The 13,937-nt window shown below is 42.6% G+C and overlaps 1 protein-coding gene across 10 annotated transcripts in view; it reads right to left on the bottom strand.

Annotated features, from left to right (window-relative positions):
* NRXN3 (neurexin 3) overlaps positions 1-13,937 on the bottom strand; it is a 1,810,124-nt gene that overhangs the window by 1,303,086 nt on the left and 493,101 nt on the right. For all 10 annotated transcript variants that reach the window (XM_070797936.1, XM_070797932.1, XM_070797934.1 and 7 more), the window contains one exon: positions 7,926-8,087. In XM_070797936.1, coding sequence (XP_070654037.1) covers positions 7,926-8,087 — 162 coding nt within the window. The remainder of the gene's footprint in view (positions 1-7,925; positions 8,088-13,937) is intronic.

Raw genomic sequence — 13,937 nt, 5'->3', positions numbered from 1 at the left:
ATGGTGGCCAGAAGCTCAAATCCTATACCATCCCAAGTTGCAGCTCAAAAGAAGGAGAAGTACTTCCCTACAAGATACAAAGTCCTGAAACTGAATATCTGTCCCTGATACAAACTGGGTTAGGTGTCCAGCAATGAACAAAATAAGCACAGCCAGAGGAATGGAAGTTCCTGATGGACTGGGAGCTCACAGGCTCACCAAGGGAGCCAGGAAGGAATCAATGACATTAAATCACTGGACTGAACATAAGGGAGAATGAAAATCAAGAAAATGGTCATTGAAATGAGGGAAAGTGAGTATCAGGTCTCTTAAAAAAATGTTTTTCCTATCTTAGTTCTCCACCAATAGCCTATCAATTATAAGGAGCAAACCACCCTTTAACATTTTCTTCCAGCATTAACTGAAGAGCCTCTCCCTGTTTGTGACAGCGCTGCAGTACTGAGTATAGGAAGGCTCACCCTCTGGATACTCTTTCTCAGCCTCTCACTGCTTTCTTACAGCCACCCTGGGCTAAGTGCTCACACCTTGCTCCTCTGTGACATAAGCCCCACATTCATCATGAATCCTCAGTAGCTCAGGGTTTCAATTCCTACTCTGTGACACTGAATGCCATTCTCTCCCCTGCCCGTTTCAGCTTTTGGTAATCCAGAAATTAATCTCTTTTCAGTGAATGTGAAAGTCACTCAGTTGTGTCCAACTCTTTGCGACTACATGGACTATACCATCCATGGAATTCTCCAGGCCAGAAAGTGGGTAGCCTTTCCCTTCTCCAGGGGATCTTCCCAATCCAGGGATTGAACCCCAGTTTCCTGCATTACAGGCAGATTCTTTACCAGCTGAGCCACCAGGGAAGCCCAAGAACACTGGAGTGGGTAGCCTATCCCTTCTCCAGAGGATCTTCCCAACCCAGGAATCAAATTGGGGTCTCCTGCATTGCAGGCAGATTCTTTACCAACTGGGCTATCAGGGAAGCCCTAATTCAAGAAGATCCAATTAATTCTCTTTTTTAAAAAACGCTTTCATTCTTTTTTCTCAATGTATTTATTGATTATTTTGGCTGCACTTGGTCTTCCTTGGTGGGCACAGCTTCCTCTAGTTGCTGCGAGAGGGGGCTGCTCTTCCTTGCGGTGTGTGGGCTCGGGTGTGAGCTCAGTCCGTGTGGCTCACGGGCTTAGTTGCCCGCAGCACGTGAGATCTGCCCGGACCAGGAATCAAATCCACGTCCACTGCATTGGCAGGCGGCTTCTTAGCCACTGGACCACTAGGGAAGTCCAAAACTTTTATTCTTAAACTGGATCACATGACATTGTCAATGTTTGACTTTTTAACCCAGGAAAATGGCAATTTCTATGGTCAACACAATAGACAGCTTCTGAGACACAGTTTCCCTTCTTTTGTGTCTTCTGCTGCTGCTTTCTTCCCGTTTCCCAGATTCTGATTCATGTCTCTAATTCTTTCTACCTTGTTGGAATCTTGTTCCTCTCTGTCTCCTTTTTGTTATCGGCCCTTCCATTCTGCCAAAGCCTTCTTTCCTCCAAACCCATACCCTGATTTTCTGCATATCTTCTGAACAGGAGAGAAATAAATTATGTGTTGCTATCCAATTTGTCTTTCTACATTAGAAGGGCTCCTTGGTAGGGTATGTTTGGTGTGACAGTGATAACAATCCTCATTTGACAGATCAAGACATGGGTGTCCACAGAGGAGTTACGGCTTTCTAATCAGTACCAGAAATGGACCTGGTGGCTAGGTTCTAATTCAGATGCTCTTTTTATTAAAGTAATTGGACTCTCGCATCTTCTGCTATCTTTATTATTATTATTATTATTAGTTGCAGAAACAGCAAAGAGCAGCAAGTGATTCCTTAAACAGATCAGTTTGGTTTCATTTAATAACATAAACAGTTACATTGGCATTTGCACAGTGTTCTACAGTCTACTAAGCACTTCCACTTTTTACCACATTTGCCCCCCTCCCGACCCCCCCCACCCCCCGCCATATGAACTCCGGGAGTTGGTGATGGACAGGGAGGCCTGGCGTGCTATGATTCATGGGGTCGCCAAGAGTCAGACACGACTGAGCGACTGATCTGATCTGATATAAAAATGCCTGAATTATTATTATCTGACAAAAAGCTGAGTCTGGGAGCAGTCGAGTAGCATGCTGAGAGTCTTGCAGCTGGTAAGGAACAAGTCTAGGCAAGACTCAAAACCTGGATTTGTGCTTCCTAAAGCCAACCCTCCTCCCATTTTCCAACCTCTTCTGACCCTAGGGAAAAGGGAATTTTTAGGTCCAATGCCATGGCCTAAATTTACCTGGTTATAGACAGAATGGTTTAGCATCACCGGAGAAATCATGAAGGATACCAAAACAAAAGATTGAGAAGCATAAGGTTAAGGAAAATGAGAATGGGGTAGGGGGAAAAGGTATAGGAAGTAAAAAGAGGACAATACAAAAGAGAAACCAGAAGAAAAATTGTGATCAAATAATAGATAGCAGCAAAAGACAGTGAGACTAGATAAAATAAGTATTTTTTTTTTCAAAAGCAACAACAAACACATTATCCCAAAGCCCGCAGGTGCTAGCAATTCAAATAAACGTATAGCAATTAACAGAATTAACACCGCCTTAAATAGCTTGGCTCACCAGATGTGGACTCCTATCAGGGTTCTATAAAATGTAAAGTTATTACAGATTAAACCATTAATCATCTGTTCAGAGACTATCTCGGGCTGCAAAATCCCATTCAGTTTTAAATGGCTAATAATCACAAAGGGATGTGGAATGTAATATGCGCAATGATGGTCTACCCAATCCTTTTTCCTTTAAATATGTGTTAACTTCCCCCGTTCTCCTGCTTTCCTTCCTCCCCACTAGAGATGCCATCAGAAAGGAGAAGTGAGCTAGACTGGCTAATCTCAGAGGGTTCGGCAGTGCATGAGATTCCCCTTGGGCAAATGAGGGGCAAATGGAGAAGCAATATACCAGTGCAGAGGTAACAGCTTGAGGATGGGGTAGAAAGGACCGGATCCCACAACACAGGAGGAAACTCTGATGGGCCTGAGTTGGCCCCCTGGTCCTGATGATAGAGACGCTGACCCTGAAACTCAGCACTGAACTTAGCTTTCCTCTTCTGCACCGTGCTTCATCCTACAAGAGCTCAGGAATGCCAAGGACAGAGGAAAGGATAAACATATGTCCTGACAGGGAAGATCACTGGAAAATGAAATGGGAGTCAGAAGGAAGCACTTTTCTGCAGAAACCTGATGATCCAGAGACTCACTCTCCTCGCCCAGGGCTAAAGCCAACGGACTAGCCTTCTGACTGCTCCTCAGCACCCTGGGACAGAAAGATAAAACAAGTAGAAGCAGCAGAAGGACTAACCAGTTGTCAGGGAATTTAAAGCCTGATGGACAACCGGTTAATCCATGTCATTCTATTGCTTCAGATCCTTCCATGGCTCCCCATTACCTAAAGTCCAAGGGTAGAGCATGACTTAGCCCCTAACTAACTCTGCTGATACTTCGTCAAAACTCCAGATCTTGTGTTTTGTTCCTGGACATTGGCAAACCGTCTGCAAGTTCTTTGCCCAGACACCACGATCTGCTGTCTCTTGGCCCTTGCTCATGTTGCCCGTCACCCCAGAGCATCACTTTTTCCCTGTTCATTTCTGTTTGTCTTCTTCTTGGGCATCATTGCCTCCAGAGTTTTCCTGAACCCTGTGATATTCTAAGTTCTTCTCAGCAGCCCCACTGCACCTGGGAATGCCTCTTTTTGTGCATTAAATGCTTTTTCTTGAAAATATATCTGTGTGTCCCCCACTAACTGTGAGGTCCCCTGAGGTAAGGATTCTGATGCATCTTTGTATCTTAGCATATCCTTGGTGTATTGTAGGTTTTCAGCACATACCTGTGGATCCAAATTTCAGATTTTAGAGCTCCATGAGGTCTGCTCATTAATTAACTTATTCATTCCAGATATGCTTATTGAAGGCATTATTTTAAGCCCAGAACTCTTCTAGGTGTTTCGTGAAACACCTGTGAACAGATGTGGCCTCTGTCCTCATGGAGCTCACATTTTAATAGAAGGGAGATTGATAGGTGTCAAAGAAATTTCCAAAGGCAGCAGACTAGGTAAGGACTGAGTGTGGGTGAGATGGACCATCCCTATTTCAGTGAAAATAAGAGAATTTTAGTAAGGCGAACCTCAGAATCAAGTTGTTCTCCCCCCAAACAGTGACTTGGTAATATGGGAAATGCAGACACTGCATGTGATAATGAATATTCACTTATGCTTACATTTATAGTCACAAACTGTTTTATAAGAATCATTACATAATCCTTAATCACAATTATTGTAGCAAAACTTCATTGTATATTTATGTATGGTTCCACTTGTACGTACATTATTCCATTCGTTCTTAAGAACACAACAGACGTCTTATTATCTCCATGTTATGGGTTAGGAGACTGAGGCTCAATTAAGATCAGTGGCTTACTCCAGGCCATACAGGAAGTAAGAAAGCTGGAATTCCTAACCAGGTTTTCTGATTTTTAAACTCGGCATTCTTTTCATTTATACTATGATGCCTCCTCAAAGTCTTTTCAATCCTGTTCTTCCCAGAAGGGGTGCCAACATATTTCTTTTAGCCATGCTGGGTCTTTTTATGTAACATCTCTCTCATATCAGATAGCTGGCAAGTTCCTGAAAGATTCAACTATTGCCATGCCAGGATGTTCTTTAATGATTCCAAGAAAGTCACATAGGCAAGTGTGCCTAAGAGCATTTATCTAGAGGTTTTTGTTTTTTTTTTTTTCTTTACTTACAAACATGAGATTTCATTTAGCAAATATTTATTGAGAGCCCACTAGGTGCTAAGAACCATTCTAGGAGCTGTGGACACAGCAAGAACAAAAGACAGACAGACACATTAAAACACAAAAACACGAAGAGGAACAAGTATGGATTTTGTGATGTTTAAGTGGATACAAACCTTGAATTGATAACTAGGGTGTGCAAAGTAGAACACAATAATTGGATCATGTCATGCTTTTACACTGGTATCAAATTAGGAGCTGTGCACACAGGTGAAATCCACAGATGCTTGGACCCAAGTGTGGAGCCAGAACTTAACTTTGAGTAAAGTAACTGTAGTTCCAAAGATAAAAACAACTTTGTGCTACAAACTATCAATGGTCCAAAATATAAATCCCATAATGTCTTCCCCAGGTCCCCGTTTTGAAACAAACAAAAACACATAAAAGCACCCAGCTCCTCGAACCACAAATGGCCAGAGATGACAGGAAGGGGAAGAAAGAGAGAGAGAAGGGAAGAAGAAGTTGGAAAATAACTGCAGACTGTCCTAAAGGGAAATGGTTGAAGTGGGTAAGTGGGATTTATCAAGGAGCAAAGTCCCAACAGAGCTGGGAGCTTTTATTGTTTACTAAACTGTCAGGAAGAAATGCCAAGAACAAGAATTTACTACATTTGCCCACAGAAAAGTGAATTTCAATGATTAAATGGAAAGAAATAATATGCTAGGATTTCATGAGACTCAAAGTCATCTGTTTAAAACATTCAGACAAATGAGAAAGCCTCCCAAGTCCCTTAGAAAGACTATCTCATATATGTAAAGGAGAGATGGGCCAAAAATTTAGGTTAAGTTCTAGTTTTGCTTACCATTTCCTTAACTGTTTTAGAATTCCGTCTGACGTGATCTGGCTTTAAGTTCTGTTTAGCTACTAGCTAAGATGTGTATATTTTTATTTACACATAAATAAAAGATGTTATTTTTATTTCTGTCATTGACACTGCTTTTCAGAACTATCTTTAATTTTTAAGCTATTATGTGCTACTTTTCACAGACTTTTGAAGCTGTCTGCTCTCTACATGGAGAGAGTGGTATGTGTGTGTGTAAATTTTATTTACTTTAGGCTCTCCATGGATAAAACCATTGGAGATATCTTCATACTTTTATGAGTCTTGTTTCAAAATATTCAGGGGCATCCTTCTTGACTGATAGATTTGCAGTTGGGAAATTGTCTCCTTGTCTCAAAAAGCATAATTGTGTTCTGGGGTGGGGGGGGGCGGCAGTGGAGGGGGTTGTGATTCCTAGAGGCCACCCCCCAGATGCTGTCCTGGAGAGACTCCAGGTGGTTCAGGGCTGTTTCACTACATAAATGGATGCGCTCTGCACAGTGTTCAATGCCTCATTCATTCCTGAGCCACCAGCGAGGAAACAGAACATGGCCATCTATTTCTGATGAGAGGGCAATTCCAATGGAGTGTGATTTAACAGTGTTTAAGACTCCTTCAAGGTTCATTAGTCACTGAGAAGTTTATACCTTTATCCTCCTCAAATGGGAGTAAATCCCAGGGAAGAAGCGAGCTATGTCTACCGCAACCACATCAGGAATGACCTGTGTGGTCCCCGTGGTCAGCAGAAGGCTAGGTCATACCCAGCAGAGAGGAAAACATACTATGAGTTCTCTCCTGTCATTTCTCCTTCAGACCAAGAACAATATAAAGCTGTACCTGGATTTTCCCCTCTTTGGCACGTCTCTGTCTTACCCCTTCCTCTCAATGTACACATGGTTTATTGCAGCAAGGCCCAGCTCAAACACCATTTCTTCTCCAACACTGACTCCCACCTAAAATGTATCACTTCCTCTGCTCAGTTAGAGCATTTCATCTGTGGCACTGCACACACAGTGTCCTGAACTGTAACTGTTCCCTGAGAAGTTTCATCTCTCTTCCCACATTATAAATTCCTCAAATATGCAGATCATGGTTTACAAAAAGCCTTTATATTTAGTTATAGCCCAAAAAAAAAAAGGTACCCAATGATTATTTGATAAGTTCATCCATTTAATGCGTACTTACTATGCACTTGCTCTATGCCGCACATGACGGACATAATTCCCCTCTAACACGGCTCACAGCTGAGGGGCATGAGCGAGTCCATGCATGATGCTGTCTCATATGTGACTGATATGCAACCAATTTCAAGTAACCAGAATAAGAATGAAACATGTGCTCCGAGAGGAGATTCATAACATGTCACAAGGGATCTTTATTTACAAGAAAGAACACTGTTAGCATCTCAAGGAATTTCCCCAGGGGAATGGTATAGCTATCTTAGGCAATCAAGCTTAGCTTAGATTAAACAAAAAAAAGGCAGTGCCCTGTGCTGATGACACTGTTTGCTGAAAGAATCCAGCAAATCAAGTCTGATTTCTTTTGCCTCAACAATTGACCTTAGAGATTGAACTTACACTTGACTCAAGCTCCCCTGCTCTCAGACAGAGGTCTCAACATATCAGCTACAATAGTAATAAATGAGTAATGGCAAAACCCCACTGCTTTCTCATAGCTGCTACTAGCTCTCCAGGAGGGAAAAAAAAAAGAAAACCAGTTTTCTGGGCCTTAATATTACATTCCAAGAATTTTTCTTGATCTCAATAATGAGACTCTTGGGAACACCAAGCTCAGCAAAGGTAAAGTAATACGTATGTTATGTTTTAGACAAGACACACAGCTGCAAATGGAGCCACTTTTGGCTAAGGCTTCCTGACTTGCCGAGTCGAAAGTACAAAATCAAACTTTATACGGGTCTATATCCTCGTGACTTCAAAGTCCTTTCATCTGAGTTGTTTAATTTCATTTATAAAACACAGCTACCTGTGGGGATCAGGTGATTCATTAGTTAGATGAGCATACAGAATCACAGGGTATTTAAGTGGCAAACCCATGGTCCTGTAACCGGGCCAAGCTGGGATCAAAACCCGGGGCCTCCACTTCCAAGTCCAGAGTCTTTTCTGCTACAACTTTTGACCTCATAGATCAGATGACAGAGTCAGTCACTGAACTGGAAATTTCACTTGTGCTTAGACAGTCAGCGTATTAAACGGAATGGGTGAACTCACCTCTTTAAGGCAGCCCATGAAGTTGTTGCTGACGGGGGAGCCTGGCAAGTCAGCGGTACTTGGGCTTCCTCCCACGTAGAAGAAGTCATCTGAGCCCAGCATGGTGTAGTCCTCTTGAGTGTAGCCTGTCGTGGTAAGGATCCCATCCACAGAGATGGTCACCTGGTGGAGGGACACAGGGACAAAAGAAATCCCAACAATGACCTTAAGGTCCTGTCAAAATCCGGGGGCTTGCCCTACCTGTGGCATCACTTTCTTAAGATTTGGGTGAGGTATTATTTCTAATTTTGGTTTGATTTTGATATGTGCAGCCAAGTTCCATTTTCTGGTCTGCCTCCCTGTGGCCCAAGCCTCCAATGTTCGCCTGCAGACCCCCGGGAGAGTTTCTCAGAACTACCAAGCTGAGCGGCTCGCTCTACCCAATGCCCTCTTCAGTCAGGCTAGAAAATGGAACTATCCTCAGACGACACCACTTGTCTCGGTTCATTGGTAAAATGATGGCTTATTTTTGAACGATTGTAATTTACAGTGGTCGTGAGAAACAGCAAAGGAGACATTAGACGATGGGGTTTGTTAGGGGGTTGGTCTTTGGTTGTTGATGGTTTTTGTTTCTTTTTTTCTTTTCTTTTTCTTTTTTTTTTTTTAATTTGTTTCCTTTCGGGCTCACACCACACTGACAAACATGCATTCAGGGAGGGAAGGAAAAGGGTCTTGAGTTTGATGAGTCATGGGTGATACATGCTGTGGACTACCCAGGACATCAACCCCTGTCCTCCCTTGACTGCCATCACCACCACCCAGGGAAGAAATGACCCAAACCAAAAAGGCAATGCTAATAAAAAGAAAGGAATGATGAGGCATGAGAGCCAAAATAATAATAATAATGCCCACCAGAAAGAAATAGCACCCATACACCCAACATCCATGAAAGGAGCAGAGGGTGCAGAGAAAAGATGAGGCCCCAGAGCATGCACGCACCTTACGCTGACACACCCATGCGGAACTTATCTGGAGCCAAGAGAGAAGGCAGAAGAACAGAAGGGAGGGATGTGGGACCGGGTGCAGAGAATGAAAGAAAAGAACCAAAATCCACTTCACACCTACATGCGCTAAATCAACTGAAAAATAAGATGGAAGTGAGGGAAGAAAACACACTCAACACCAAAGGGTCATCTTTCCCCTACCTGCCACCTCCCCTACTAACACAAAAAAGAAAAGAAAGAGTCCAAACCCAACCCCAAAATATATGAAGGATGAGAGGAGAACGAAGAAGGGTGGAGACAAAAAAAAAAAAGAGAGAGAGAGAGAGAAAAGAAAGTGGTGTAGGCTTGATGACTGGTAGGTTGTTAGTAGCGAGGAGGAAAATGAGGAGACAGGTTCTGATGCTAATGGGGGATTCACAAGACAGGAACATGCCATGCAGAGTTTGGATGGAGAACACAATTGGCGGAGCTCCCTTTGGCTGAGGCGGGAAGTAAGGAGCAAGAAGGGAAAGGAAGAACACAGGAAGCAGAGTACTTTCCTCCCCAGATCACCTGTGGCCGCCACGGCCACACAAAAGGGAATGAAAAAGGGGGGATTCAGGAGTTTGGGGGTTGGTGGGGGAGGAAGAAAGTTGGAAGAGTGAGGGGGTAGGAAGACACGGAGAGAAGAAAGTCCTCAATAGAAATCTCAGTTGTCCCTAGTCTGTAACTTGGAAGTTGCAAAATAAGAAAACAAAATGAATTTAGCTAAACAAAGAATATTTATTTAGAAAAAAAATTTTTTTAGGAAAAAAAAAAAATAGTGGAGAAAAGGAAACTGTCCCAACCAAAGTCATCCAAATGTTGTCAGGACAGATGCATCCCCTTCCATTTTCTTTTTAAAGAAAAAGAAAGGCTTGTATTTCATTCAACACCAACAACAAAAAATTTAAAAAAGAAACAAGTCTAAAGAGGATAAAAGGGGGGTTTGGGGAGGAAAAGGGGGGCAACACACGGCAAACCCAAAAAAAGAGACAATAAGAATGATATCTACCAGACAATGTAGTTTGTTTACCATAGCGTGTCCGATGCCTGAGTGCTTTGCGGAAAAGGGGGAAGAAAGGAAATTAAAAAATTGTGAACAGAACGATTGTTAATTAAAAAAACTAAAAACAAAGATGAGTCGTTAGGGTGTTAGTACATTAGTCGGTTAGTAAAATGACACATCGCATGAATGATCTTGGGTTAGTTTTTCAAAAAAAAGGCACCCGACACAGAAAAAGAGAGTGGGGGAAGACAATGAGACCAGGACTCTATGGAAAACCTTGGCGCCAGGCTCGCAGCCAGGAAAGGAGCTGCAGCCCACCTTGTCGTCCGTAACTCCCGCTTCTCCCAAACACCACCAGACGGGACCTCACCCAGGTCGGAAGTAGCATCATACTTACTTTCCAAGGGCTCTTCTGAATGAACACTGCCCCCACGCCCTTCCCACCCTCAGCACATATACAATCCACCTCTCCTGAAAGAAAAGACCCCCAAAGTTTATCATTGAACTTCGGTAAATCGATAAATAGAGCTAAAATACCCGTACTTTGGGGACTTTTTATTTTTCACATCCGACTCTGACTACATGCGTGGACAATCATGACTTTCTCCTAGAACAAAAAGAGCTTAGAATGTTTCCTGTTCACATCGGGCAGATGAAGGCCAGATAATGTAGCTCACTCTGCGTTTCCAGAGGTAATTTAAAGATCCACAACTGCCTTGACTTGGGGTGACTTTGTGAGGCAGGAGGGGAACTTTCTTCTCTTTCCTGCCTTCTTGGGTTAGAGGAACTGTGTCATTAGAATGTGCCAAAATAGTTCGAGTCTTCGTCATTATCCAATCATGCCATTATTTGGTTTACTCTGCCGGAATGCCTGCTGTTGGCATCGTGCTCCCCTCATTCCTCGTTAGGAATGTCTTTCAAGCTTTGAAGCAATTTTTTGCATGGGTAGCAGAGAGGACTGGCAGGTCAAAAGTGATTACAGAACCCTACGATTAGTCTCTTCTTCACAGCTTTCAAATGTTAAATTAGTGGGCTGGAGGTAGATAAAGACGGGCAACCCAGTTTTATGCTTGTGGTTTGATTAAAGTGTCATATCGAGGTCAAGCAAGTCCTGTGATGGTCATGACCTTGGGCTCAAGGTCATGGGCCAAAAACCAAACCAAAGCAAAAAAAACCCCACAAAAACTCCTTACTACCTTGGTGCTAATCCTGGTGATGGTTTGGAACAAATAATCCACATTCTCTCCATTACTCAGAACCCTCAATCAAGTGTCTGAACTTGCCCTGTGCACTAAGTCGCTTTAGTTGTATCCAACTCTTTGCAACCCTAAGGACTGTAGCCCACCAGGCTCCTCTGTCCATGGGGTTCTCCAGGCAAGAATGCTGGAGTGGGTTGCCATTTCGTCCTCCAGGGGATCTTTCCAGGGATCAAATCTCCATCCCTTATGTCTCCTGTATTGGTTGTCGGATTACCACTAGGGGCCACCTGGGAAGCCCAAATTTGGCCCTACTTAACCTAAAAGCTACTGAACAAACCAACACTTTCACTGACTTTAGCCCCAAAGCAGAACCATGAGTAGATGACCAAGAAGGAAGAAAGGGGAAAAGCTCTGCTCCGTTTGGTAAGGAAATTCCAATAAAATTTCCTCAGGTCAATCTTTACCACAGAAGCCATTCACCCTTACAAAAAACGCAGACATGGCTGCCATCAGCCTATCAAATATTCATGAAGTGATTAAGTTTAATTGAAATAGACGAGGGCTTCCCACTCCTTCAAACGTATCCTAGGGAACTCAAAAAGTTGTTATAAGTGTATTTTATGGGAAAAATAATCATCTGAGATGACTCAGGGTTAAAAAGATTCTCTTTGCAAAGTCAACTCTGCTTTTCTGAGGTATTTCCTCTTTAAATAAATTGCATTTGGATGCAAAATTCAGTCCAAATTTCAACGAGGTCTGAATTTAGGTGCACTTTCTCAAAAAGATTCATACTCCCTCTGCCAAGAAATGCCCCCAACACCCTCGGGCCTCACTAGCCTTGTCTTGAGAGCTCTTCTTAGCCGCATCCTTAGGGACAGACAGAGGCAGTCACCTTCGGACAGAACGCTCAGCCTGTAAATCATGTGTGTGTCCCAGCGAGTCTAGCACCCAGACCACAGATGAGCTCATAACCCTCCTGGAACATAAGGTGCTTTGCGTATTTACCACACATGGCTGGGGAGGGTTGTAATCAACATCTCGCAAATGGAAATTGGTGTGGGAAGGTTAAATGGCTTGTCCAAGGGCACAGAGTGGAGCTGGGGCTCAGAACTTGGAAGAGAAACCCTCCAGCGTGGCTTTCCTCTGCTTATTGAGACTCAAACAGCACAACCCGTATTTGAATCACAGTCTGGTCTGTCCCCATTTCAGTGTAAAGGACTGAATTAGGGCTCAACTCTATCTGAGAGAAGTGTTTTTAGTAGAAATCAAAGTGAGCCTTTTCTGGCTATTTGAAATCATTCTAGAATGGCAAGGAAGCACGTGGGGTGGGAGAGAGATATAGAAGCAGAGCAGCTGGTGAGAACACAACCAGATTCTGTTCCCCAGGACAGGAAAATCTCCCCCTCCACTGACTGATGCCAGAAGGGTGTTACTGTGTACCAGCCAGTGGAAACCAACAAAAGGTCATATTTTACTTTTTGGTCTAGACTCTGCAACTCAAACATTTCAAGCCCTTATATGTTAGCGAATGGACATTTCACTTGGGCTCTCTTGGCAGCTGAGAGGGTCTCTCCTATAAGTGCAGGTGAGGAATGATGAGAGAAAATGTCAGCAATAGAATTCTTTGGCCTTGCAGGAGAAATATAAAATGGTAATTCAAAAATGTTCGATCTATGTGTATTAGGATGTCTGGGGACTCTAACTCTTACAATTTGGCAACTGCACCATAGATATAATAAAATAGCCAACCTGGGGCTTCCTTGACATGCTTAAGTGTAGAAATGGGTGTTTTGAAAATTGTGTGTTTCTGCTGTGGGTGGGCCTTCTCCATTTATTTAGCATTATGAAGGAGTTACACTTTTATCAAACAGAAAACATATGCAAATACCTGTCACTTCTTATGCCTTCATGTTTACAGAAGGCATTAAATCAATCATACTGCAGAAGAAAATTTGATAAGCACCTTCTTGAAATTTACATAATGCTTTCTGATTAATAAAGGATGAAGGCTGTCCAACTGGGTTTAATGACAAATTCACAAGAAGAAAAAACAAATGAAAACAGAAGCTGGAAAAGGCAGTCTCAGGACAGACCTTGACTTTTACAGGAAGTGATTTTAATCTTTTCCTGATGTGGGCTGCTGAAATATTATTATTGTTGCTGTTGTTTGATTATTATTAGTTATGAACAGAAAGCAACCTCACTTGGCTAAGGTTTTCTGAGAGTGTTGTCACCTGACGGAGTCGCCTGCATAGCATCAGCAAGCGATGGGAGTTCTCAAGCACGTACAGAACCAGGAAAGGCTGCTCCAAAGTTGACTTTTTAATGTGGGTCCTTCCACTTTCCAGGCCTCCTAGTCAACTGAAGAGTCTCGGAGGTAGAGACAGGGGCAATAACGTAGCAGCAAGGAACAGAGAAACAAAGGAATTCAGAAAGATTCCAGCTAATTCACTCCAAGGCTAGAGGTTAACACAACAACCAAAAGAATAAAATAAAAGAATAAAAAAATCAGTGAGGGGCTGGTAAATCAAAAGGAAGAGAAAAAGAAAGACTTTCTCTGGAAGAAATTAAAATCATGGCATCGGGGCAATGGCTAACTTACTTAAAAAACAAAACATGCGTTCAAAGGAGGAAAATCTACCAAGCTATAGAAATAAAATGCTGTCCCTAACTGAATTTAACAATAATACAAGGTACAAATGTAATCAAGAAGATAATAAAAAAAAGAAAGCAGAATAAAAAAGTATTTATAACTTTTATTATCTATACAACTGAATTTTTTTCTTAAATAACAAGCACACAT

This window comes from Bos indicus, chromosome 10, assembly GCF_029378745.1.
Source record: "Bos indicus isolate NIAB-ARS_2022 breed Sahiwal x Tharparkar chromosome 10, NIAB-ARS_B.indTharparkar_mat_pri_1.0, whole genome shotgun sequence".
Classification (NCBI taxonomy): Eukaryota; Metazoa; Chordata; class Mammalia; order Artiodactyla; family Bovidae; genus Bos; species Bos indicus.
This window is presented reverse-complemented; position numbering and strand designations above follow the sequence as displayed.